The sequence below is a fragment of the Pimephales promelas genome, chromosome 15 (genome assembly GCF_988280905.1).
Source record: "Pimephales promelas chromosome 15, fPimPro1.hap1.1, whole genome shotgun sequence".
In the NCBI taxonomy this organism is placed as follows: domain Eukaryota; kingdom Metazoa; phylum Chordata; class Actinopteri; order Cypriniformes; family Leuciscidae; genus Pimephales; species Pimephales promelas.
The window spans coordinates 33,206,618-33,232,838 of record NC_142783.1 but is presented as its reverse complement, the minus strand read 5'-3'; the positions used below and the strand labels follow the sequence as shown (position 1 = coordinate 33,232,838).

General features: G+C 36.4%; 1 protein-coding gene across 1 annotated transcript in view; it reads right to left on the bottom strand.

Annotated features, from left to right (window-relative positions):
* The window catches only part of babam2 (BRISC and BRCA1 A complex member 2), a 99,836-nt gene that overhangs the window by 73,195 nt on the left and 420 nt on the right, over positions 1 to 26,221 (bottom strand). The window contains exons 2-4 of the mRNA XM_039653466.2: positions 24,780 to 24,916; positions 23,130 to 23,206; positions 17,183 to 17,277 (exon numbers count right to left, since the gene is read on the bottom strand). Coding sequence (XP_039509400.1) covers positions 17,183 to 17,277; positions 23,130 to 23,206; positions 24,780 to 24,916 — 309 coding nt within the window. The remainder of the gene's footprint in view (positions 1 to 17,182; positions 17,278 to 23,129; positions 23,207 to 24,779; positions 24,917 to 26,221) is intronic.

Below are 26,221 nucleotides of genomic sequence, written 5' to 3'. Positions count from 1 at the left end.
ACAAGCAAGGGTTCCTCTGACAGTGGCTTGCCCATATATATCAGTCAAAACTAAATCTGTCGGTGAACTAATTAAACGTTGAGAAAAACATTAGTAGCTAAAACCTCTGTATCGGGAGACTGATGAGCTTTTCACAGCTTGCAAACAGAAACAGGGACAAAAAGGGAAAATCTGTAAAAAAAGAAGCAAAAGTAACATAAGGTCTTGAGGTTGAACTCTTTAATACTTGTTTCTTTTTCTCTGAAGAGCTGTCATCTGAAATTCAGAGATAATTATTTAGGGTAGCGCTAATATTTAAGCACCTTAATACAATTTGAAGCGCCTCTGGCAATCGGCCCCGGTAAATAGCGACAAACTTGAGCAGCAAATTAAAAAGAGGAAAAAATATTTTGAGTATTAAATTAATCTGAGCTATAGCGTCTAATTTGAGTGTGGGCAAGTGTTCAGTTTTTCCTCATGAAGAGTGTCTGAAGAGTGCCAAGTTTAAGATCACACTAAATTGATTTTGTCATGTGTTAAAGCGGACTTGGCTGACGAGGTCCAGAATGTTCTTTTCACATGAACATGATGCTTTATAAAAAAAAAAAAAACCAAGACGCGTCTCACAAAACAAGTACAAAATAGGCATTGAAACTCTAAACAGCAAACAAACTGCAAGTAGTGCAGTGCAATACAATACACAAGGCTGAATATCTTGAACATACAAATCCACTTTTTCTCAAATCAAAGTTAAACATAAAGGACCTTGTCAAGCTTTGCGCTTGATACTTGCGTTACAGATCGTTAAAATAGGGCCCATAGGCTATGCATGTATTCGGATTACCATTGTTGGTTATACTATTATTGGTTATACTGTCGGTTAACTATTTACCTGCGGTAATATGGTGTGTATTTAAGATATGCTGTGTTTAGTTTTGTTTTTTTCATGTATTCATAGCCTGTGTAGGTATTCGGATTACCATTGTTGGTATTCCTACGCTATCTCACGACCAATTCGTACGAATTCGTACGAGTGATTCAAAAGTGGCTAATTCGTACTAATTCATATGACCTCACTCATACGAATTCGTACGATTTGTCTTAACCCACGTGACGGTTATGTTTAGGGGCGGGTTCAGGGGTAGGTCATTCGTACGAATTCATACGAATTGGCTAATTCGTAAAATATGTACGATTTAGCAAAATCGTACTAATTCGTACGAGTGAGGTTGTACGAATTGTTACGAATTAGCCACCTCGTAAAATTCGTACGAATTCCCGTGAGATCGGGTTGGGTATTCGTATAACTATTTACCTGCGGTAATATATAGTGTGTATTTAAGATATGCTGTGTTTAGTTTAGTTTTTTCCATGTATTCATAGCCTGTGTAGGTATTCGGATTACTATTGTTGGTATTCCTACGGTATCTCACGACCAATTCGTACGAGTGATTCAAAAGTGGCTAATTCGTACTAATTCATACAACCTCACTCGTACGAATTTGTACGATTTGTCTAAACCCACGTGACGGTTATGTTTAGGGGTGGGGTCAGGGGTGGGTCATTCGTACGAATTGGCTAATTCGTAAAATATGTACGATTTAGCAAAATCGTACGAGTGAGGTCGTACGAATTGTTACGAATTAGCCACCTCGTAAAATTCGTACGAATTGTTACGAATTAGCCACCTCGTAAAATTCGTACGAATTCCTGTGAGATCGGGTTGGGTATTCGTAAACTATTTACCTGCGGTAATATATAGAGTGTATTTAAGAGATGTGGTAGTTTTTCTTTAGTTTTTTTGTTTTCTTTTCATCCATATATAAATAAAATTGTAATTTTGAGGAATGATAATGTAAGCAATTAAGGAAGTAGCTACCTTTCTTTTTCTTTCTTGTTTTTCCTTTAACTCTAACAGACCGGGGTGGGTCTGAATACGTCTGACTTCTTCCCACTCCGTTTCGAGCAATTGACTGATTTATGTTGTCAAAAATCAAATTGCCTTTGCTATATGTCACTATATTGCTTGAAATAAAATAAATTCATTAATTTTTTCCCTCATAACAGAAACTAGAGAATTTCCCAAGTGGAAAAAATAAGCTTGACCTTACTTCATATCTAATTATTATACAAATAATATTGTGAACCACACACACACGACTCCATATCTGTCAATGGCTTTGCCAGTAATAGCAGCGTTAACTTTGGGATTTGCTTCAGCAGAACAGGAAGGAAGAGGAAGTGGTGTTTCACAAAGTGCCCAGGTTCTCCTGCCTCTGAATACGGACGCCCGGCATCGCATTGTTGTGTAACGGGAGACAAGGTGTTCCTTTAAAGCAGATTCTATTAAAATTATTTTTACTGCATCCACAGGGCCTTCCATTCAGCATTTCCTTTCCCATGACAGAGAATAGTTTATATTGACAAGAACTTTATTTTACAGTATGTACTTGCAGTGTACTTACCAAAGACAATACTGGGTAACTAGAGGTTAGTTTTAGGTGTTCAGGGGCAGAACGTAGTTATTAAAGAGTTTTTGTTTATCATTTTTGTCCAATAAAGCTGATCTCATTTACATTTTGCCTGCAAGTATGATAGTGTACACTATCAGTATGATAGTGACTAACCGCATGTTAACCAGCAATCCAAAAAAGTCTAACATGGTAATGGTAAACGTTAATCTAGTGAGCAGGTGTTATGTGGATTTTAGTGTGTTCTGAGTAGTTGCGAGGGTTTTCTGTATGTTTGATTTAAGTCTCCATGATATTCTGGGGTACGAAGGCGTATTGCATTCACTTGAAGAAAAAAAATCTACTCTGTTTTTCTGAATTAACAAGTTAATTATCTCAGAATTACGAGATAATTTTAATGAGAAAAAACGTTTTTGCTCTGTTTTTCTGAATTAATGAGTTAATTTTTCATGGAAATTTTTTTTTGCTCTGTTTTTCTGAATTAATTAGTTAATTTTACATGGAAATAATTCTGAATTAAATTTTCTGAATTAACTCGTTAATTCAGAAAAACAGAGGAAAAAAAAACATTTCCATGAAAAATTAACTCATTAATTCAGAAAAACAGAGCAAAAACTTTTTTCTCATGAAAAATTAACTCGTTAATTCAGAAAAACAGAGCAAAAATTATTTTTCTCATGAAAAATTAACTCATTAATTCAGAAAAACAGAGCAAATTTTTTTTCTCATGAAAAATTAACTGATTAATTCAGAAAAACAGAGCAAAAAAAAATTTCTCATGAAAAATTAACTCGTTAATTCAGAAAAACAGAGCAAAAATTATTTTTCTCATGAAAAATTAACTCATTAATTCAGAAAAACAGAGCAAATTTTTTTTCTCATGAAAAACTAACTCATTAATTCGGAAAAACAGACCAAAAAAAAATTTCTCATGAAAAATTAACTCGTTAATTCAGAAAAACAGAGCAAAAAATTTTTTGCTCATGAAAAATTAACTCATTAATTCAGAAAAACAGAGCAAAAACTTTTTTCTCATGAAAAATTAACTCGTTAATTTAGAAAAACAGAGCAAAAACTTTTTTCTCATGAAAAATTAACTTGTTAATTCAGAAAAACAGAGCAAAAAACTTTTTTCTCATGAAAAATTAACTCATTCATTGAGAAAAACAGAGCAACAAATTTTCTCATGAAAAATTAACTCGTTAATTCAGAAAAACAGAGCAAAAATTATTTTTCTCATGAAAAATTAACTCATTAATTCAGAAAAACAGAGCAAATTTTTTTTCTCATGAAAAATTAACTCGTTAATTCAGAAAAACAGAGCAACAACTTTTTTCCATGACAAATTATCTCGTAATTCTGAGATAATTAACTCGTTAAATCAAAACAGAATAGATTTTTTTTCTTCAAGTGAATGCAATACGCCTCCGTACTGGGGTCTCTCCCTTCAAAATCTTTTTTAACCTATTTTATTAAATGAAATTTGCAAATAATTATTTTATTTTTTTTAAAGTAAGAGCACATTTATAATCTGCATAATTTGATAACCAGAGTTCAAGAAGGGTTGAAGCAAGAATGAGGAATTAACATATCCAGTTCAACAGCTTTAACATGACAAAGTGGAGATAATTTGTAAGGCTTTACTGTTTCATACCACCTTACTGTTTTGTTTGACCTCAACGGTCACCATGAAGTGCTGATCTCAAGTGAGAATGAACTACACTAAATCTAAAAACAGTGCTTTGTTAGTTGTCTCTAACCGGTTTTCTGTGAGAGCTGCAGGGGTATATTGCACTTAAAGTGCCGAGATGCCTTCACACTCCCGCATATGTCTGGATTTATGGCAGTTGAGGGTATTTCCCAGCATACACTCATGGTTCAGGTGCGGGCTAAATGCTGATATTTACAATCATTACCTTGTTTGAACACTCAGTTTCAAACTGCAGTTCACAGCTGAATTCCTGGTGTGTCGGAGACCTGGAAGCAAACAGGGCTGGAGGATTGAAAGGGCTGAAATTACACAGGTCACTCGGGACAGTGTGTTACAAAATGTTCAGGAAATTCCAGATGGGCAAATTTACGAGTCTGGTGAAGCTACCATAAAAAAAATAATAAAAAAAAAAGAGTTTAAATGATACAAATATAAATCTGCCAGTGAAAGAGTTCGCCAGGCCAGTTGATATGGCAGTGTCTTAAGACTACAGGCGGCATGACTAAGTATAAAACAAAGTACGTCTTGTGTGAACCACTTGGAATTCATTCAGTTTTTTTTTGTTCTTTAGTTTTCTTGTCTGGCAGGTTTTTCATATGATTTGCTCTTTACAACCTAATCTTGGTTGTAAATCAGATGTCTCCAGGGTTCAGCAAGGTTCCAGCAATAGACTTAGTTAGTTCTCTGCAACTTGAGCAAATCAGAACAAGACTGTACAGATAAAGCAGTAAAACAATGAAATCTCCATAATTATACCAGAAGCAACTGTCACCAAAGTAAAAAGGATAGTCCACCCAAAAATGTCATTTGTCATCATTTTCTCACCCTCAAGTTGTTCCAAACCTTTAACTGTGCGTTCACACCGGACGCGAATAGCACGTCAAATTCGCCACTTTTGTGTTAAAGGATTAGTTCACTTTTAAAAAAACTTTTGCTGATGATTTACTCACCCCCATGTCATCCAAGATGTCCATGTCTTTCTTTCTTCAGTCGAAAAGAAATTAAGGTTTTTGATGAAAACATTCCAGGATTTTTCTCCACATAATGGACTTGCATGGGAACCAGACAGTCCAAGGTCCAAAAGACAGTTAATAAAAGTTTCAGTGCAGCTTCAAATGTCTTTACACGACACCAGACGATGAATAAGTGTCTTATCAAGCGAAACGATCGGTTATTTCAAAACTTATTCCAAAAATGTAACTTTTCTAAGGACAAATGCTAGCCTTGCTCTATTCTGTGAGGCGCGTTTATAACGTTACGTAATACGTAATTACGTTCAAAAGGTCACGGGCGACGTAGCCGGAAGTACAGAATCAGTGTTTACAAGTTGAACGCATAGGTTGAACGTGCAAACTAACTCAAACGCCTTTTACAAAAAAGCAATTAAAAGGTAAAACATCGATGTCGGACGATTTTGATTCTGTACTTCCGGCTACGTCGCCCGTGACCTTTTGAACGTAATTACGTATTACGTAACGTTACAAACGCGCCTCCCAGAATAGAGCAAGGCTAGCATTTCTCCTTAGAAAAGTTACATTTTTGGAATAAGTTTTGAAATAACCGATCGTTTCGCATGATAAGAGCCTTATTCATCGTCTGGTGTCGTTTAAAGACATTTGAAGCTGCACTGAAACAGTTATTAACTGTCTTTTCGACCTTGAACCATCTGGTTCCCATGTAAGTCCATTACATGGAGAAAAATCCTGGAATGTTTTCATCAAAAACCTTAATTTCTTTTCGACTGAGGAACGAAAGACATGGACATCTTGGATGACATGGGGGTGAGTAAATTATCAGCAAAAGTTTTTTTCAAAAGTGAACTAATCCTTTAATTCACGCGTCAAAAGTGAAACTGATGTGCGTAAAAACAAAAGTTTGAAGCGGAATTTGAAAATCGAATCCGTTGGCGGCCATCTTTTTTATGTTGATCGAGCATTCATCGCTCTGTATTTGCTCTGGAGAGCAGAACGGCAGTGTGGGGATCATCGTCGTCGTATTTGTGTCCACCGGACCCTTCGGAGGCGAGTTTCACCCAGGAGCTGCCCTGGATGTCTCGTATATTGAAATAAAGTTTTAAGTAATCAAATATTTGCTTTTTTGTGCATTAGAACCACACCATGCATTTAGTCATATTACAAAATAATTTATTGAAGCATCCACATCCTTCACCACGTGAGCAAGCAGCAGGCTCCTGATTGGCTAACGCGGCGCGAAATGACGCCAAAGTTCGGATTTTTCAACAGACGCGAATTCGCGTCAAACGCGTGAATGCACAAACAGCACTAACTAAAACATTTGCGATTAACGCGTCAGCCGCTCAATTATTCGCGCGAACTTGACGCGCAAATTAGGCGTAAACGCGTCTACCGCGCCGATCTCTACGCAGGAATTTTTACATTGAAATCATTCGTGCCTGACGTGCTATTCGTGTCCAGTGTGAACGCACCATAAGAATGTGGGTAAAAAGACAGTCGACTGCTGACATTGACTTCCATAGTATTCAACAACAAAAAAATCCAATGGAAGTCAATGACTATACCGTCAACTGTCTGTTCACCCCCAACAGTATTCAAAAAATCTTCTTTTGTGCTCAGCAGAAGAAATACATACATATTTTTGGAACAACTTGCGTAAATGGTGACAGAATTTTCATTTGTGTGTGAACTATCCCTTTAACACTTCTTTACCCAGGCATTGGTGTCCTCCTGTTCCCAAAATCTCCCTGGCCGACACACTTCCCGGCAGTTTCCTGGTCAGCAATGCCAAAATAAACCCCCTCCTACCTCTCTATTGTCAATGGTTCATTCTTTCCATTATGCCAAGCGACTCGTAAAAACAGAACTGCCGGTGTGAATGCCAGAAGCAGGTCTAAAAGAACTTTAGGCCAATTACGGGACACCAATGAATATGGGGATTGATGGGAAATGATGTATCCTGAGAGACGAGGAGGGGCAAATGACAGGCACATTAATCCATAACATAAGAATTAACCATATGGGATGACAAAAAATGTATTTATTGTAAGCCTGTGATACTAACTCTACCTAAATTTATAAAGCTACTGCATCGTTAGAGGAATTTAAGTTTAGACAGACATTTACATAGATTTTCCATTGAAATGCATACATCGCAACTAGCAAATGTGTACAATTTTAAAGAAGTATATGATTTTTACGTCTAAAAAAGATCCATCATAAATGTTGAATTATATAGATAATAAAAATAAAAGAAAAAACTATGTATAATTTATTTCCACAACAGCTGTTTCCATCAACCTATTTGTATGCGCATTTTAGGATATCGCATTAAAAAACGCTTAAATGTGCATCAATTCTGAAAACGTGCATTAAAAAAATGTATGCGCCCAACTGAGGCGGATATATCTTTTATTTGATAAGAAGACATGAGCATGAACTATAATGGCAATACATTTGACGACTTCGTGACTTAACCTTAGCAGTGGATGTGATTGGATAACTGGACTAACCAGCGGACCAATCGCATCACAGCATCATCAATGTTGGTGTGATCATTCTTAAATGCCGTCAGAGTGATTTGGTTTAATTCCTCCCAGAAGAATCCGAACATGTCGCTCTGAGACGCAAGTCATTTATGATGGAGGACAAAAAAGAGCCACAAGTTTCTTCCCCGATTGCACCAACTTCCATTTTTATTACAAATATTTTGTGGCAATTTCTCAGGAAATTGTTCTTTTGAAAACATGGGAAGGAAACGCTGCTTTAATCGCAAATGTTTTATGCGATTTTCCAATTGCACAGCTAATGACAGTGGTTAAAGGGTTAGTTCACCCAAAAGTCAGTATTTACTCACCCTCATGTTGTTCCAACCCCGTAAGACCTTCGTTCATCTTCGCAACACAAATTAAGATATTTAAGATATTAAGATCGCTCCTGCATACTAGTCCATAGGCTTCTTGAGGGAATGACACTTGCTGGCATCGAAAAGTCATTAAAGACATCGTTAAAATAGTTCAAGTGACTACAGGGGGTCAATCTTAACTTTATCAAACGACGAGAACACTTTTGTGCGCAAAAAAACAACAAAAATAACGACTTTATTTTTAACTATTCATTTACTTCTCTCTCTGCGCGAGTCAGGTTACTAGTTTAATAGCGTAAGCTTCTGTTATTGTACGTCACACGCATCACACACACATGACCAGCGTCGGCCAATAGTGAGCCTACGTGTGACATAGCTTTACGCAATCACACTACGTTAACTGACTACAGGCTCATGGAGAAGGAAGTGAATAGTTGAAATAAAGTCGTTATTTTTGTTTGTTTTGGCGCACAAAAAGTGTTCTCGTCGTTTGATAAAGTTAAAATTGAGCCCCTGTAGTCACTTGGACTATTTTAACGATGTCTTTAATGACTTTTCGATGCCAGCAATTGTCATTCCCTCAAGAAGCCTATGGACTAGTATGCAGGAGCGATCTTAATATCTTAAATATCTTAATTTGTGTTGCGAAGATGAACGAAGGTCTTACGGGGTTGGAACAACATGAGGGTGAGTAAATACTGACAGAATTTTCATTTTTGGGTGAACTAACCCTTTAAGATCGGAACAGAAATTAGTGATTTTAGTGTCATTCAGAAAGCATGTGTGAAAAATAATTTGGGGCACAGCTATGGTGTAATTCTCAATGAATCAAACAAAGTTTATATCCAAGAGAAAAGAAGTGAATGACACACCGTCAATGCAAATCTGCTGATTACAGTTTAAATGTACTTTCAACAGTGGGAGGGAAAAAGCCTGTATCTCGACTCTACTGTCTATGGTTTCACTTGTTCGTTCCTTTAGTGCCATTCTTTTGACTTTACACAATTCGAACAGTTCAATAGTCCCACTATGATATTAGGTTACAATGACTTTTAAACCTGAAGCTTTTTAATAAAGGGCACACACAAACGTGGAATATAGCAGGATTATGCGTCGCATGAATCATTTATCTAAGCCTAAACAAGACATCACCACAGGCTGAGATGTTTGCTGTCTAGACTTCTCCGAAGCCCGGTGAAACTTAAACTGTGCTTTGATCTCTCCGGTTTTCCCATGGCTAACGTCAGATGTTCCACCCCAGAGCTTCGACCACTGTCTCGGCCTCCTCACCACGATTAGCTGCTCTTTCCTCAACGGCCAGAAAAGCCACTAATTAAAGTGAAAAGCAGTAAAGCGGTGGAGTGACAGAGGTTAATTAGAGACACTCAAATAGAGGCATGTACAGCAGACAGGCATCACGTTTAAATACACGCAGATGTGCTTTACTTTCACTCTCATTCTGCTTTTTAGGAGACATAATATTTGTGTTTCGGTTTGTAAAGAGATAACATTAAATGAGTCAGTATGAAACAGAAACTGGATTTTAAAAGGGATAGTTCACCCAAAAATGAAATTGTGTCATCATTCACTCGTTTCAAACCTTTATACATTTCTTTCTTCTGCTGAACACAAAAGAAGATATTCTGCAGAGCCACACAGTTGATGTTGGGTAAAATGTACAGTATTGACTTCCATAGTATCAAGTCAATGGGGCCTATCATTTGTTTGGTAACCAACATTCTTCAAAATATTTTATTTGTGTTCAGAAAAAAAAATGATTTCCTTATCAAAGAAGGCGGAGCCAATCTATTACATGTTACAAAACCCAAATGTAGTGGGGGGGAAGTACTCGCTTAATCATAAACTTTCCACCAAATTGTGCAAGTGAATGGTCTGGTTAGAGGAATTATGTAAGAGTGGAATAAAGTATGGTTTTTGGCCCTCTTCACAGCATGCTGAATCACTTTGGGTCACTGTTACATTAGACTACAGGATTGGCTGTGTTTGGCTCAGTCTGAAAATGAAGCATTGGTTCCCCAACTAATGATGGTTAAACTGCATCACGACTGTAAAAAAAATATGGTAGAACAATCCCTAATTGTAACGAAAAGTCTTTTTTAGTTTTGAAGGATCTAATGACTCTCAATTGCTGATCTAGCCATTTGATTTATCATTTACTCATTTATTCACCATTTTATAATTATTATTCATTTATGTCATTTTATGACTATATTTCCTTTCTATAGTTGTTTAATCCGATTGTGAGACTCCAAAGGGATGTTTGTCTTCATAAGTAAGCAATAAGAGAGAATGTCTCCATGTCAAGGTTGTGACGCAGTGATTTTCCATTGGGATAATAACACTTGTTGGATTTGTACTGGTCAGACGAAGTCGAACATATGCAATTAAGATTACTGGTAACACTTAGGGTCCAAATCTCACAATTAACTAGTTGCCATTAGCATGCATATTACTAGACCGCTGGCTGTTTATTAGTATTTATAAAGCACATTTTAATGCCTTATTCTGCATTCTACATCTCTTAATCTTACCCAATACCTAAACTTAACAACTACCTTTCTAACTATTAATAAGCAGTAATTAGGTGTTTATTGGGGCAGAAGTCATAGATAATAGTGAGATTTGCACCCTAAACTAAAGTGTGACCAGATTATTTGATAAACTGCTCGTTTCTGCTCTTCCCTGGCTTTCTTAATCAAACTCTCAGGCTGATAGAAGACCCTTAACAAGAGTTTTGGGCACCAGACAGGTTTTACTGGTTTTGGATTTCAGACAAAACAGATATCTTTTGACAGGATCGAGTGTCGGGTCTGATGTTTTTTGACATGGAGATCCGATCTAACAGTTTTCACTCAATGCTGGGGAACTACTTCAGTCATGCATGTCCTCCTGTCTGTTTGAACGGGTTATGAACAAAATGTCTAAAACCAAGCTTACTTTTCAATAACGTCATATGAATATATTTCGATCACAGTTTAGATTAGGGTCCAATTCTCACTAATAACTACGAATTTTGTCTCAATAAACTCCTAATTACTGCTTTGCTTATTAATAGTTAATAAGGTAGTTGTTAAGTTTAGGTATCGGATAGGATTAAGAGATGTAGAATAAGGCTTTAATATGTCCTTTACAAATACCAATAAACAGCCAATACCCTAGTAATGTGCATGCTAATGAGAAACTAGTTAAAAGTGAGAATTTGTACTCTAAACTTAAGTTTTACCTCTTGTTCTTCTTTACCTCAAATCAAACAAAAAAAAATCTTCATTTTCAGGTTTAAGCTAATGTGCAGAAATGTTGTAAAGTAAGGAAGAACGCATGGAATTAGCAATGTAAAAAATCATTGGTTTGATTCCCAGGGAATGCATTAACTAATATATATATATATATATATATATAAAATACTGTTGCCTGTCTCATTTTTAAGTTAACACAAATTATTCTGACTCGTCATGCTTTTCTAAACTGGTCTTTGGTACAGATATCTGTTAGCCTGCTCTGCACTATAATACTCTCAGACCTTCATCAAAGAAAGTGCCGAGGCTCGAGGCTCTCAGGTGATTTCAATGAAAAGCATCTGAATGAAATTGTTACAGCCGCTGCTCTTTGGAGTTCGCTGAGTCATATTGTGTTTCAAGCAGTGATATCTCAGCTAGCCAAATCAAACTTGTGGTCTTAGTGGTAGCAACACATGCTCTACATGGTCATAATGTTATAAGTGTGTGTACTTACTTTGCACTACTTTTACTACTACAGAAAATCATATTACAAAGCCAATACTAAGAGAAAAAAGGAGCCTCAGGGGATCTCTATTGTTAATGGAGTATTGCATTGGAAATGCATTTTTGTCATATTTGCATTCATGCATTACACATCAAGAAAGGTTTGGTCTGTATATCTTGTAACAGATCTTACATGTCTTCATACCCATATTTTAATGTACACAGAATTAAACTTTGGTCTGTGCCTCACACAAAGCCCTTGAGCTTCATCAGAAGCACACAAGTTATATCTAGTATAAATTTTGAGCTTCATTCTACAAAATTTGTTGTAAAATGTTGATAAATGATTACTTTTGGGGGAACTTTAAGAGCAAACTCTGAGAAGACAGTTAAGTTTACAAAATTAAAACTTAAAAAACTGTAAAAGGAAACATTAAAATACATTATTTGACTTTACTCAAAAAAAATGCTGATAAGACCCTGGTAACACTACTTTTCACACCTTAGTAAATCTTCTGGTGTCAGCGTTTCACGTAAACTCACCATTCAGAGAATGGAAACAAAATGGTGGTTAGCAGCTAATAATACTAAGTTGTGACAGACTGTAAACAAGCCCAAGTTTTGCCGAGACATCAGGAATTCCTCACAGCGGTGTGAAAACTGGGCGATATTACATTTAGCTGGAAAACAAGTCAGTGTCCAGCATCTGAATGCTGGTCATGTGAAAATCAGAAGCACCAAATGTGTAACAGTGAGAAAAAGTGTGGATATGTTGCTAACATGCTAATATCAGAACGTCAATTGTGCCTTATAACGTGGCTGTTTGGAACAGACTTAGCGAAGGGAGTAATGAAAGATAATAACGTTTTCTTGATCTTCATATAGAATATACCATTGTTTGCTGTTCATGTGCACAAACCTTAAGGATTATTAGGAACACCATACTAATACTGTGTTTGGCCCCATTTCGCCTTATTTCTACGTGGCATTGATTCAACAAGGTGCTGAAAGCATTCTTTAGAAATGTTGGCCCATATTGATAGGATAGCATCTTGCAGTTGATGGAGATTTGTGGGATGCACATCCAGGGCATGAAGCTCCCGTTCCACCACATCCCAAAGATGCTCTATTGGGTTGAGATCTGGTGACTGTGGGGGCCATTTTAGTACAGTCAACTCATTGTCATGTTCAAGAAACAAATTTGAAATGATTCCAGCTTTGTGACATGGTGTATTATCCTGCTGGAAGGACATGGTGGCCATAAAGGGATGGACATGGTCAGAAACAATGTTCAGGTAGGCCGTGGCGTTTAAACGATGCCCAATTGGCACTAAGGGGCCTAAAGTGTGCCAAGAAAACATCCATTACACCATTACACCACCACCACCAGCCTGCACAGTGGTAGCATGATGGATCCATGTTCTCATTCTGTTTACGCCAAATTCTGACTCTACCAACTGAATGTCTCAACAGAAATCGAGACTCATCAGACCAGGCAACATTTTTCCAATTTAGTCCAATTTTGGTGAGCTCCTGCAAATTGTAGCCTCTTTTTCCTATTTGTAGTGGAGGTGAGTGGTACCCGGTGGGGTCTTCTGCTGTTGTAGCCCATCCGCCTCAAAGTTGTGCGTGTTGTGGTTTCTCAAATGCTTTGCTGCATACCTCGGTTGTAACGAGTGGTTATTTCAGTCAAAGTTGCTCTTCTATTAGCTTGAATCAGTCGGCCCATTCTCCTCTGACCTCTGGCATCAACAAGGCATTTTGGCCCACAGGACTGTCGCATACTGGATGTTTTTCCCTTTTCACACCATTCTTTGTAAACCCTAGAAATGGTTGTGCGTGAAAATCCCAGTAACTGAGCAGATTGTGAAATACTCAGACACCAACAACCATGCCATGCTCCAAATTGCTTAAATCACCTTTCTTTCCCATTCTGACATTCAGTTTGGAGTTAAAGAGATTGTCTTGACCAGGACCACACCCCTAAATGTATTGAAGCAACTACCATGTGATTGGTTGATTAGATAATTGCATTAATCAGGTGTTCCTAATAATCCTTTAGGTGAGTGTATATAGTGCATATGTTGATGAACATAATACATCACAACTAAAAACTTTCAGTACTCTACTTACATAACTCAAATTTTCCCACCACCTACCTTTTAAATTAATCACAAGGAATCTCAAACTTGTGGTCTTTGTGGTAGCAACACATAATATCTGCCTGGTCATAATGTTATAAATGCTCAAACTTGAGGAAATCATATTGCAAAGCTTTTACTAAGAGCAAAAAGAAGAATGAGTTGCGTCTCCTGTGTGCTTTCAAGTTTCAAGTCATTTTCTTCTGAGGTTTCATAACACATACAGTAGGAAGCTGTCTATACAGGCACTAGACAGCAAAGCAGCGCACTAGGTTTTGGAACAGAGCTGCATATTAAGGTGTGAAAGACCAGGACGTAAGAGGTCTTTGTTGATCTTGAGTGTCTCACACGGTGATGTGAAAATGAGCTTGCAGGAGAGGCACTGACAGACAGACTGAACCAGCAGAACCGTCTGGGAAGGATGAAAGCAAATAAGAAGAACAAGCCAGAATAAGAACATATTAAACAAATTAATGCCGTTTTTGGACATTATGTTTGCCAATGATGCGGCATACTAATATCCCCAGGCCTTTTGGATCATTCATGTTTGGTTACACAAAAATGCAGCTTAGTGCAGAATAAACAGGATGAAGAACAAGACAGAGGGATACTGGCTGCAAACCAGTGAAAGAAAAATATCCCAGGAGAAGGAACCGAAGCCACACACACACATTCGCTCCACAACGGAGAAGCTAAAAGACACAGAGCAAACACACAGCCCCCCCCCCCCCCCCATCTGCTTTTAAGAGACAGTGAGCAATAGTCACCGTCTCACAGACTCTGACATAAGCAGGGGATTTTTTTTTTTCATTCCGTTCCTTCTTAAAAATAGCCTGGAGGACAGCTTTAAGCAATTAACACAGTCCAGACAAATCTAGACCACATCGTGCACAAACCCTGTGTCTCACTTTTGCAAACATCACCTCTGAGGAACAAACCCATATGATGAATCCTGATTATTATTGGTCAATACTGAGTAATTTAACGCACAACACAAGAGCAATATAGTGGCTCCCATTGAGATGCCAGCAAGTTTAGCCTATAAATAGAATAGAATAGAATAGAATAGGATAGAATATAATATAGTAGAATGGAATGGAATGGAATTCAATGGGATGGAATGGAATGGAATGGAAAGAATGGAATAGAATGGGATGGAATGGAAAGAATGGAATAGAATAGAATAGAATAGAATAGAATGGAATGGATGGAATGGAATTCAATGGAATGGAATAGAATAGAATAGAATAGAATAGAATAGAATGGAAAGGAAAGAATGGAATAGAATGGAATGGAATTCAATGGAAGGAATAGAATGGAATGGAATAGAATAGAATGGAATGTAATTCAATGGGATGGAATGGAAAGAATGGAATAGAATAGAATGGAATGGAATTCAATGGGATGGAATGGAATGTCATGGAATGGGATGGGATGGGATGGGATGGGATTGGATGGGATGGAATGAAATGAAATGGAATGGAATAGAATTGAGTATACTGCAACATGACAAATAAGAGACAAATTGTCTATTTGTCGATTGCCAGGTCTCCCTTGCAAAAGAGATTTTTAATCTCAATGGGTTTTTACCTGGTTAAATAAAGAAAAAAAAAGAGGAACTGTCCGTTGTGGTTTTCACACAATGTCACTATAGAAAACCAGCATTAATTTATAAAATGGATATAATAAAAACAATCAAGGAAATACAATTATGGCTCATTATGACTTGCTTCTTATGGGGTTTGAATCAGCAACCTATGAATTGTTTGTAATAATACATTTGATAAGTCACCCACTACGAAGTAGAGAGTTTAAAAAAAAACATCCTGTGATTTGAGAGGAAGAACAACAGTCCTGAATGCTGTGGATCTGTGAAATGTCTCAAGTGCTCATGAAGCTACATCTCTGACCACCAACTCTTCATAAATTATTAAGTTATTTGTTGCATATTTCCAAATAAATAGATTACAATTCAGATATAAGTGTAACAAATGTACAGATAAAATAATAGACCACAAATATGTTAGGACAATTAATTCAAAAATAAATGAAATAAGATTTGGAAGATTTACAAATATATCATGCTATTTTATTAGTATCTCCATATTTTACGTTTTCATTTTAGTTTAGAGTTTTGGTCATTTTTATCAGTTATTGTTTTTTTTTTTTTTAAATATGTCTCTATTGTTTTTTTTATGAATTATACAAAATGAAATGTTGCTTTGGCAAATAGCTGAAATAATAAGTTTGGTTTTAGTTTTAATGAACTACAATACCCTGATCACAGCACACATTTATGAATCACATCTTATGCATTTATGTCTCACTGTACGCATTAGTGGATTTTAAAACATTTCTAGCATGCACACACAAATCTCAAGTCAATTAGATAGCAATAAATTGTAAATCTCATTATATGTATTTGTAAATTTAATTCATAGTCTAATAAACTTTTTATTTTTTGGAAACATTTAAAATTGGAACCCCAAAGATAACACAATCGCCAAGCATGCGGCACACTGTTTGTGTAGAGATACACAATGGCTCTTTATGCCAAAAATGATGTTCAGTGAACACAACTAAATAAAATCAACACCATGCCCTAATAAAAAAACAACTGACTGTTTGAAACCCTGTACCTGGACGCTTCTTTTTGAGTGTGTTGTGAGAGAAGTGAAGCCTCTGGTGCTAATTGTCAATCCTAACAGCGGCACCAGAAGAACGGCGGTGTTAAGTGCAGACGCAACGCTTATGTAATTCACCAACACTCTCTCTCTTCAGAACGCTGGAAGCCCCGCGGGTCAAATCTGGCTGCTGAGTCGACCACGCACATCGATACCAGCCATCAGATCTAACTAACTGCACTAAAGGAAGTTAAAACAGCTGAAAGCTCTGCTACTTCAAAGATATCAATCACAACAGAGCCATTGTTCTGGCTTCTTGGGTGTATTTCTGTACAACCGAGGTTTAGCCTGCAGCTAGCACATTTTTGGTTCACTGGAGATTTGAGATTTGTGTGTGTGTGTGTGTTGGGGGGGTGACCCTAATGCAAGCATAAACACTTCACTAAACAAGACTATTTTTATTTGTCAGGCTTTGTTAAATGTGGTCTCTCTGAACATAGAAGATCTACATCGAATGCATGGTATTGCAGTGATGTTGGAAATGCTATTTATATCCACAATATGTGTATAGTCCATCTACTTAGCTACTGTTCTGTAACTCAATATTGATATAAAAGCTCTAAATTTAAAATACAGGATAATGGCATCATATAATTATAATCTTAATACACACCGGGAGCTCAGACGGTTCAGGAAGGAAGTCAGCATCTTCTCCGAAGATAAAGTCAGGGGGCAGTTCTGGGTCACTCGCATTAAAGATGATGTCCCCTGCAAGAAGAAAAGAGTTAATCTGTTAAGAGTTCATTTTAATCGAGTGTTAACACAGCCATAATCTGCACTTTAGATGTCTATATTTAATATACTTAAAGTTCCATGTTCGCTTTTTATGTAAAAGATAAAGGTTGCAGGGATGTTTACCAAATGCAAGATCCTATTAGAGCGAACAATCAATGTCAGTATCAAAGACTAATTTTGTGTCCATGGCCTAATGGCACTTGTGTTGAGACCCTGAAACTTTAAACTCTCAAAGAGAAATGCAGTACTAATGGACATTAGCAAGCCATTAAACAATTCAGTTATGGGAATAATGCTCTTCTGATATAAATATTGTTGGACAGGTGTTTCTATTATGATGGGCTTTATTTGTGTGCTAGAGGTAAACATTATGAATGCTGGGATCTTTTAATAGCTAAGTTTATAAGCTTATTTTGGGATATCGCATGATAAATGCGTATCAAAAAAGTATGCGATCAATTGAGGTGGATACATCGTTTATCCGATAAGAAGACATGCACGTAAACTATGATGGAAACACATTTACCGGATAAATCCCTCGAACTGCAATAAAAACCTCAGGTGACTTTGCCTCAACAGTGGATGTGATTGGATAACTGGACTAACCAGCGGACCAATCGCATCACAGCATTATAAATGTTGGTGTCAAAGTCTGTCACCTCCTTCACCCCAGCCATATTACCCATAAAGTCGTATTACTTGATTATTATTGTTATTGTTTAAAGGATTGGGAGGAGAGGAGAGCGAGGGGACGAGAGAAAGGGTAAAAGATGTTGAATTACTGAATTAAACACTCAACAACCCCATAGGATATATATTTTAAATGATAAGATGGGTTTTTTTATCCAATTTTTTTCTCTCTCTCCTCGTCTGTTCTTATATTGTTGTTTATCTGTGTTTTGTTTTTTGGTCGATGCGAGTATTTTGTAGAGTTTCTGTATGGATTTCTACAATGATTATAAGAAAAAGAAAAGAATAGGCTAAAATATGTCATTTTAACACTTTTTTTCAAACATTAATTCTGTCATTACTGGCTTGCTCTCATTTAGTTATATGCAAAAACTGTGCTAAAGTTCTTGTCTCATGAATACCTATTAAAACTAGTAATGAAAACTTCCAACTAAGGATGTAAAGTTTCAGTCACGGGTAGAAGATGTGGTAGCGCACAAGTCTTTTCAATTTCTGATTCTTCTTTGGCTTTTCAGAGCTTAACAATTGTTTGAAATTCCCTTTCGATGAACTGAATAACCAAACAACTCAAATATCATCCATTTTTCATTTTGTTTGTTTTTGGCAGCTTACTTCCTCTCAACAACTGAAGATTTCACCATTTTCAAATAATAGGCTACACATTTCTATTTATATACTGTAGCCATTCTGTGTCTCTTTCTTTCTTTTCCATGGATAAAAAAAAACAGCAAAACAAACACAAGGCAGTAATTTTCCACAGATGGAGCATAGGGGGGAAAAGCCTGGATGATGTTTGTCATACTTCTGTCACATCTTGCAAAAGCTGTTGCCAAATTTATGAAAAGAGATAGCAGTGGAAATGTTGGGCAAATATGCAGCACTTCCCAAATTTAGACCCTGAGGGCAGTCTGAGGGTACTACTCGAGAAACATCGTACCAGCATTGGCAAACTCTTGAGGAGCGGAAAGCCAGAGGACTGGGCGCACTTTCTTTGCATGCAAACAACAGACAGTCAGCACTCCTGCCAGAGCAATCACAAGTAAACAATCAGCATTCTTCCTGGAAGTGAAAAAACCAGAGCAGGCAACAGCTTTGAAATGCAGACTGCACAACCTGTGCAACTCTCTTCACTTTGCCATGCAATGAAGGCTAAGTGGCTTAAACAAAACACTTCTTTCCACTACCTAGCCTAGTACTTATTGAGAAACACTCAGGGATGTTATTTTATTATATATTGTTATGACTTATATCAACCATTAGCATACATTAAAAAAGCGGTGGTTCATTTGATTGAATGTGTACCACATTTGCAATTGGTCTTCTTGTTTGCATTGCTGTGATTGGAGTTTTCTATGCTGTATCTGTTTGTGTTGTGTTGAGTTTTGTGCAGAACAAATAGAAAAGAAGACATGTTAAGTTTCAAGACAACAGCAGTCCTGAAATCAATTTTACTATCGGTAAGAGGGATGTCACGGTACCAATACCATTAAAATTTTACAGTTCTCGGTACCAATTTTGGTACCACAGCAAACTATTTTTCCAATTAATTTAACTATTTGAAAAAAATATATTAAATTCAATTCAATGACTTTATTTTTTAAGAAAGACAGCAAATTTATGAAAGCATTGAAGGCTACATGCTGTTTAAATGAAAATATTGATGATATTGAGAAATAATGCTTATAAAAAAATCAAGTGAAAAATAAGCAACCTTATGCACACATTATTATTATTTAGGGATGCACGATATATCGGCCACATTATCGGTATCGGCCGATATATGATCATTTTTAATGTTATCGTTATCGGCCCAACAAGAACATTTAGCCGATATCTAAAAGCCGATAAATAATGTATTATTTCCTTCAGCTGAGGCACTTTAGATGCGCACTGTTCAACATTATGCTTTTAAATTGCTTGAAATACGATTCAAATCACTTTACAAAAAGTAAAATCCAGTTAAAGTGCAAAATGTGCAGCGCAAGTCTGCTACACAACATTAAAATAAGAACATCATAATTGTGTTTGTATCTTGGCTTTTAAGGAGGAGACTTTTTTTGATAATCAGGCTCTCAAAAATTGTCTAAAAACGTGGATTTAGATTTATCGGCCGATATATCGGTTATCGGCTTTCAAATACAAAGAATTATCGTTATCGGTATCGGCAAAAATTGTCATATCGGTGCATCCCTATTATTATTATTATTATAGTAGAAGTATTTTTAATTAACGGAGACGTAGTTAAATCTATTGTACAGTAGACTAATAGAATTATTTCTGTCAATTTCTTTTTAGTTATGAAAAGGTATTGAGTCAATTATCAGCTATCAGCCACCGTCAGTTGCAAAATCAAACCAGGAAGCAATTCCAACACTTAACTCAGCTATCTTTCTTGATTATTTAGAGGCAGAACAAAGTCTAATGCAGTTCTAATATCTATTCATAATAGTTATTATCAATAATGGGTATGTGGACACATCACTTTTCCAAGAATGTGGAAGAAAGAAATGTTTAATGGACTGCTTCTTGAACCGTGAAGTATGTTATTACTTAATATGAGAATGTGGATGTAAATCAAATACTGATTACTATGATTTATGTGTGTTATTCAGTTTTTGTACAACATTTTATTTCCCATTTTAATTTGCACTTAAGCGCTGACCTTCAGTAAAGGCCACTAATGCAAAAATGTTACATTGCACAACTAAAAGCACTGCCTCACACACATCACACCAAAAATGACCAACAACCAAACTTCTTCATTAACCAATTCTTCAGATCAGACACACATTAAATCACAATATAACGAATAAGTCGATAGCCATAAAGGAAGAGAGCTTCACGGGGTAACCGCGATTGCTCACTGCCAGACTACATGATCAACTCCAGCTCTGAGAATTTGTTCATATGTGGCCTCCGTGAAAAACTCCTTAAGTGTTCGAGTGTCTCATGACTCAGAGCTATAACAGGAACTCCCAATTAAGATCATTGCCAAGTTATAATTACTATCCAACCTCATTAAACATCACTGAGCTGTGGTACTTGAAAGCATTTCAGATAAAACCTCTAAAAGCTCTTCTCAGAAGCTTGTTGTTTCCAAATCAAAAGAATTGTGCTTTCAGTGCACCGCCATTACAAATCTTGAAGAATCTGTGTAAAACTTTTTATTGGCCAAACATTTGCAAAAAGTTCATAGTGTAACAAGCTGCATTGCACAAAGTAGTTCTTCCAGTTTATGGGGAAATGAAGACCCCAATTTGCCTCCTTTATTTTGTTATTGACTGTTTTGTACACTCTAAAAAATGTTGAGTTGTTTCAACCCATGTTGGATCAAATATGGACAAACCCAACCATTGGTTTACATTTTTAAATAGAAATTTAAACCCAATGCTTGGGTTTGACCCAAACATGGTTTGAAACAAGCATTTTTTTTTTTTAGATTAAAAATACTGAGACGTAATTGTTCAAAATACGTCACAGAGAACAGAAATATCTGAACAGGTTGCAAAATATGACCAAAACTGTACTTATAAACACTCCAAATATACAACAAAATGCATTTAAGGGCTAAAAAAGTGGATTCAGCATGATATCCCACATATAGCACAAGTATTTGATGTGATGTTTACATCTGGAAGACGTATTTTTAAGAGTGTTTGCTCATCTGCAATGAGTCTAAGACGTTTCCTGTCAGATGTCAAATAGATGTTTAGAAGATGTCTTTAAGATGTAATGAATTAGAATGCATGTTAAACTGACATCTTATAAACGTCTATTTGACATCTGACAGGAAACGTCCTACCCAGATAGCACAAGGGTATTTGATGTCCTATTTACATCTGGAAGACGTATTTTTAAGAGTGTTTGATCATCTGCAAGACGTCTATAGGACGTTTCCTGCAGATGTCAAATAGACGTTTAGAAGATGTCTCTAAGATGTAATGATTTAGAATGCATGTTAAACTGACATCTTCTAAACGTCTATTTGACATCTGACAGGAAACGTCCAATAGACGTCTTGCAGATGAGCAAAGACTCTTAAAAATACGTCTTCCAGATGTAAATAGGACATCAAATACCCTTGTGCTATCTGGGTAGGACGTGTCCTGTCAGATGTCAAATAGACGTTTATAAGATGTCAGTTTAACATGCATTCTAAATCATTACATCTTAGAGACATCTTCTAAACATCTATTTGACATCTGACAGGAAACGTCCTATAGACATCTTGCAGATGAGTAAACACTCTTTAAAATACGTCTTCCAGATGTAAATAGGAGATCAGACAGCCTTGTGCTATCTGGGTTGTGCTATCTGGGTATTGACGTATTGCACATGAGAAAACACTCTTAAAAATACGTCTTCCAGATGTAAATATTTAAAGATTATGTGTGTGCGTGCAGCTACCTACATGGTCGCAAACATGGTCACATGCCTGACCTTTGCACAATAAAGCATCTACAAGAAGAACCCCCTGGTGTGAGACACACTGTTCTAACCGGACAACCTGTAGCCGTTCAATTAACCCGAACCAGATAGTATAAAAGAGCGGTTATCAGTTTTTACACCCACTGAACCAAAATGGTAGAAACATTCTTCAAAATATCTTCTTTTGTGTTCTACAGAAGTGTTACGATGAATATGTGAAACAGTATGACAGACATTTCATACTATTCATTTAAGTATAAATGGTAGTGATGTTTGCCTTAGCAAAAATTAGATCCTAAATTACTAACATGATTCTCATGAACTCAAATACACTCCGCTCATTAAACACAAAATCACCTCAGCTTTAATAAGGTTTTAATCAATCACCTCATAGCACTTTGATGACAAATTCCAGAGCTGAAGTTTATAAGAACATGCCAGAAATTAAAAACAGAGCTACCACAGTGTCTCGCACTTTACTGTTTTTCACATCCAATCCTTTCTACAGTTTTCTGGAGGTAATGAGTATACAACCACAACATGATTTATCACTGTGGTTTGAAATTGCAATAAATCAATAATGCGTCATACACATTACTAAGGGCCACACATTAAATAAACACTATTTCGGCATGAACTTTGTAGGAAAACCTTTTGCAAACATGATCTCTGATCTGTTCATACTCTAGAAGAGAACTACTACTTACATTTGAGAGTCTCTCCAGCATATGGGATATGAAGTTTAAATCTGTCACAGCAAGGACCAGGCATTAGTGATGTGCAGCTAAAGGGAAAACAGAGACAAGAGAAGAAAAAAACTGTCAAAGACACATGGATAACTTAGCAAGAGTGTTCAATATGCCCTCCTGAAGACGTCCATCTTTATTCATTTGTACATGTGAAGTGCATTTACACTCCCGGTCAAAAGTTTGGAATAGTATTTTTTTAAAAGTCTGAATTTATTTGATCAAAAATACAATACAGTAATATCACGAAATAATACTGACATTTAAAATGTTTTTAAACTGTTTTCTACTTTCCTATATTTTAAAATGTAATTTATTCCTGTGTTCAAAGCTGAATTTTCGGCATCATTACTTAAGTTAGTGTCACATGATACTTCAGAAATCATTCTAATATGCTGAGTTGGTGAAACTCGGCCAATCGTGAATCGGCGACATCATCAGAGCTCGTACAGTCGATTTGGGGCAACTGAAGCACGTGACCCGTGACACGTGAATGTAATGCGCCAGTGGCACCGAATAAAGCCGGACAAATTTTCTATCCAGAATTCATTGCGTTTTTCAGGCACTGATCGGCATGCGCCCCTTGGGTTAAGTCAAACTCACCTCATGACACAAGAAACTACATAACCAATTAAAACTAGTAATAATATACTATATAGTTAAAGGAGTAGTAAAAAACTTTTGCTGATAATTTACTCACCCCCATGTCATCCAAGATGTCCATGTCTTTCTTTCTTCAGGCGAAAAGAAATTAAGGTTTTTGATGAAAACATTCCAGGATTATCTCCATATAATGGACTTCAATGGAGTCCAAACGGTTCAAGGTCTAAATGAGAGTTTCAGTGCAGCTTCAAAGGGCTTTAAACGACTCCAGACAATGAATAAGGGTCTTATCAAGCGAAACGATCGCTCATTTAAAAAATAAATAAAAAAGTTTAAGTTCTATAAGCACAAATGCTCGCTTTGCTCTATTCTGTGATGCACGTTCGTGAGTCTCGTTTTCGTCCTTTATTCATCGTCTGGTGTTGTTTAAAGCCCTTTGAAGCTGCAATGAAACTCTCATTTGGACCTTGAACCATTTGGACCCCATTGAAGTCCATTATATGGAGAAAATCCTGGAATGTTTATCAAAAACCTTCATTTCTTTTCGACTGAAGAAAGAAAGAAGTGGACATCTTGGATGACATGGGGGTGAGTAAATTATCCGTATAAGTTTTTTTTTTTAAAGTGAACTAATTCTTTAATATAGTTGTGAATATAGTTAATAATTGAATGTATTTGAATTAAGACTACATGAAAAGGGACTGCAATAATCGTACTGCAAAGCTCAGCAAAGGATAGAAAAATGACTTTTTCAGCAAACATATTGCACTGCAGTTCTTTTTACAAAAAGTGTTGATATTATTTTCAATCTAGTGTTCTATGGTAAGCAGAAGCTCCTGATTGAACAATCCAGAAAAGTCCCCTCAGCTTTCTGTAATTCTGATTGAGCAATTGTGATAAGATTTTAATTCAGTAAGTAGGCTATTTTAGTTGCATTAAATATTAGTCATATTCATCAACAAATGCATTGTTCCCTAAAAGTTATCGCTGTTTGCATAGAAGACTCACCCAGTCTTGAGGTCAGTGATCCGGAGACAGCCAGAGGAGTCTAACCCGACCCGTCCGTTGCGCACCACGGTGCAGAGTAACGGCCGCAGCTCCGGAGAGATCCGGCTCAGCGCCACTTCTGGAGACAGACTGTTCATCTTCCACACAAAAGATCAGACACCATGACAATACAGACATTTAGATGTTCATTCATTATGAGTGTTTTAAATAGTCTAAACCAGGAGTGTGAGCCTCTGGCTCTCAAGATCCACCAGATCATCCTGCAGAGTTTAACTCTGATCACAAGATCATCAAGGTGTTCAGGATTACTAGAGAGCTACAGATAGCCAAGTTTGATCAGGGATGGAGAGGATCTTGAGGGCCAGAGATGCCCAGCCCTGGTCTATTGTGTCCCGTCACAGCTTCATAAGACAATCACTTCTTCTCTTTTCATTATAACATACAGTATATACCCTTAATGTTGCGTTTTCTGCCATTACTTTGAAAAAGCATGCAATCAAACTTACATCGAAATCATATTACTGTCTTGGTTCACACCAAGGACAATAACTATAATGATAACCATTAAGATATAATTCTAAAAATAATTCTAAATATAAAAGAAAAGAATAGAAGAGTTCACTCATACCACAACTATATCAATAACGGCACTAAGAAACGCACTTTAAGAACATTTTTTTTCCAAATGTTGAACGATAAAAACATTTGACAGCCAATCAGAATTCATTCTGCTTTAAAGATCTTGAGCATTTAAAGCGGCGGACGACAAAAATAAAGCACTTCAAATAAACAGACCAATACTGTGAGTTGGTGAGGACATTAATAGTTTTCTTTATAGTTATAGTTCTTTGTGTGAACAGGCCTTTAGGGATATTAATATATCAATTATTTGTATTATTATATTTTAATTGATTGGCTTCCTAAAAACACCAGTGTGAATACAATGTAGACTGAGACTATATTACATTTACATTTGTGCATTTTATCCAAAGCGACTTACATTGCATTTTCAAGGTACACATTTATACATTCTTACCAGTTCTTGCTTTCCCTGGGAATCGAACCCATGGCCCGCTAACACACATTAATATTACAACTACAAGAGGTTTGAGTCAACTTTAAAGTCCAGATACAAGACAATTGGCAGGAGCCAATGACTTCCATAGTAGGAAACAAATATTATGGAAGTCAGTGGTTACCATCCATCCATGTTTGGTTACCAACATTCTTCAAAATAGGCTGCATTGTCCTTGTTGACACTAATTAATGAGTGGATTCCCACAGTATAGAATAAATAAATCTTGTTTAAACAGTAAACGTGATTTTAAAAAAAAAAGTCGTGGCGTGATAACTTACTCAGCTATAACATTATTATCTTGGATAATATATTAACACATATATTAAAACACATATTAATAATGTGAAACACATTATTATCTTGG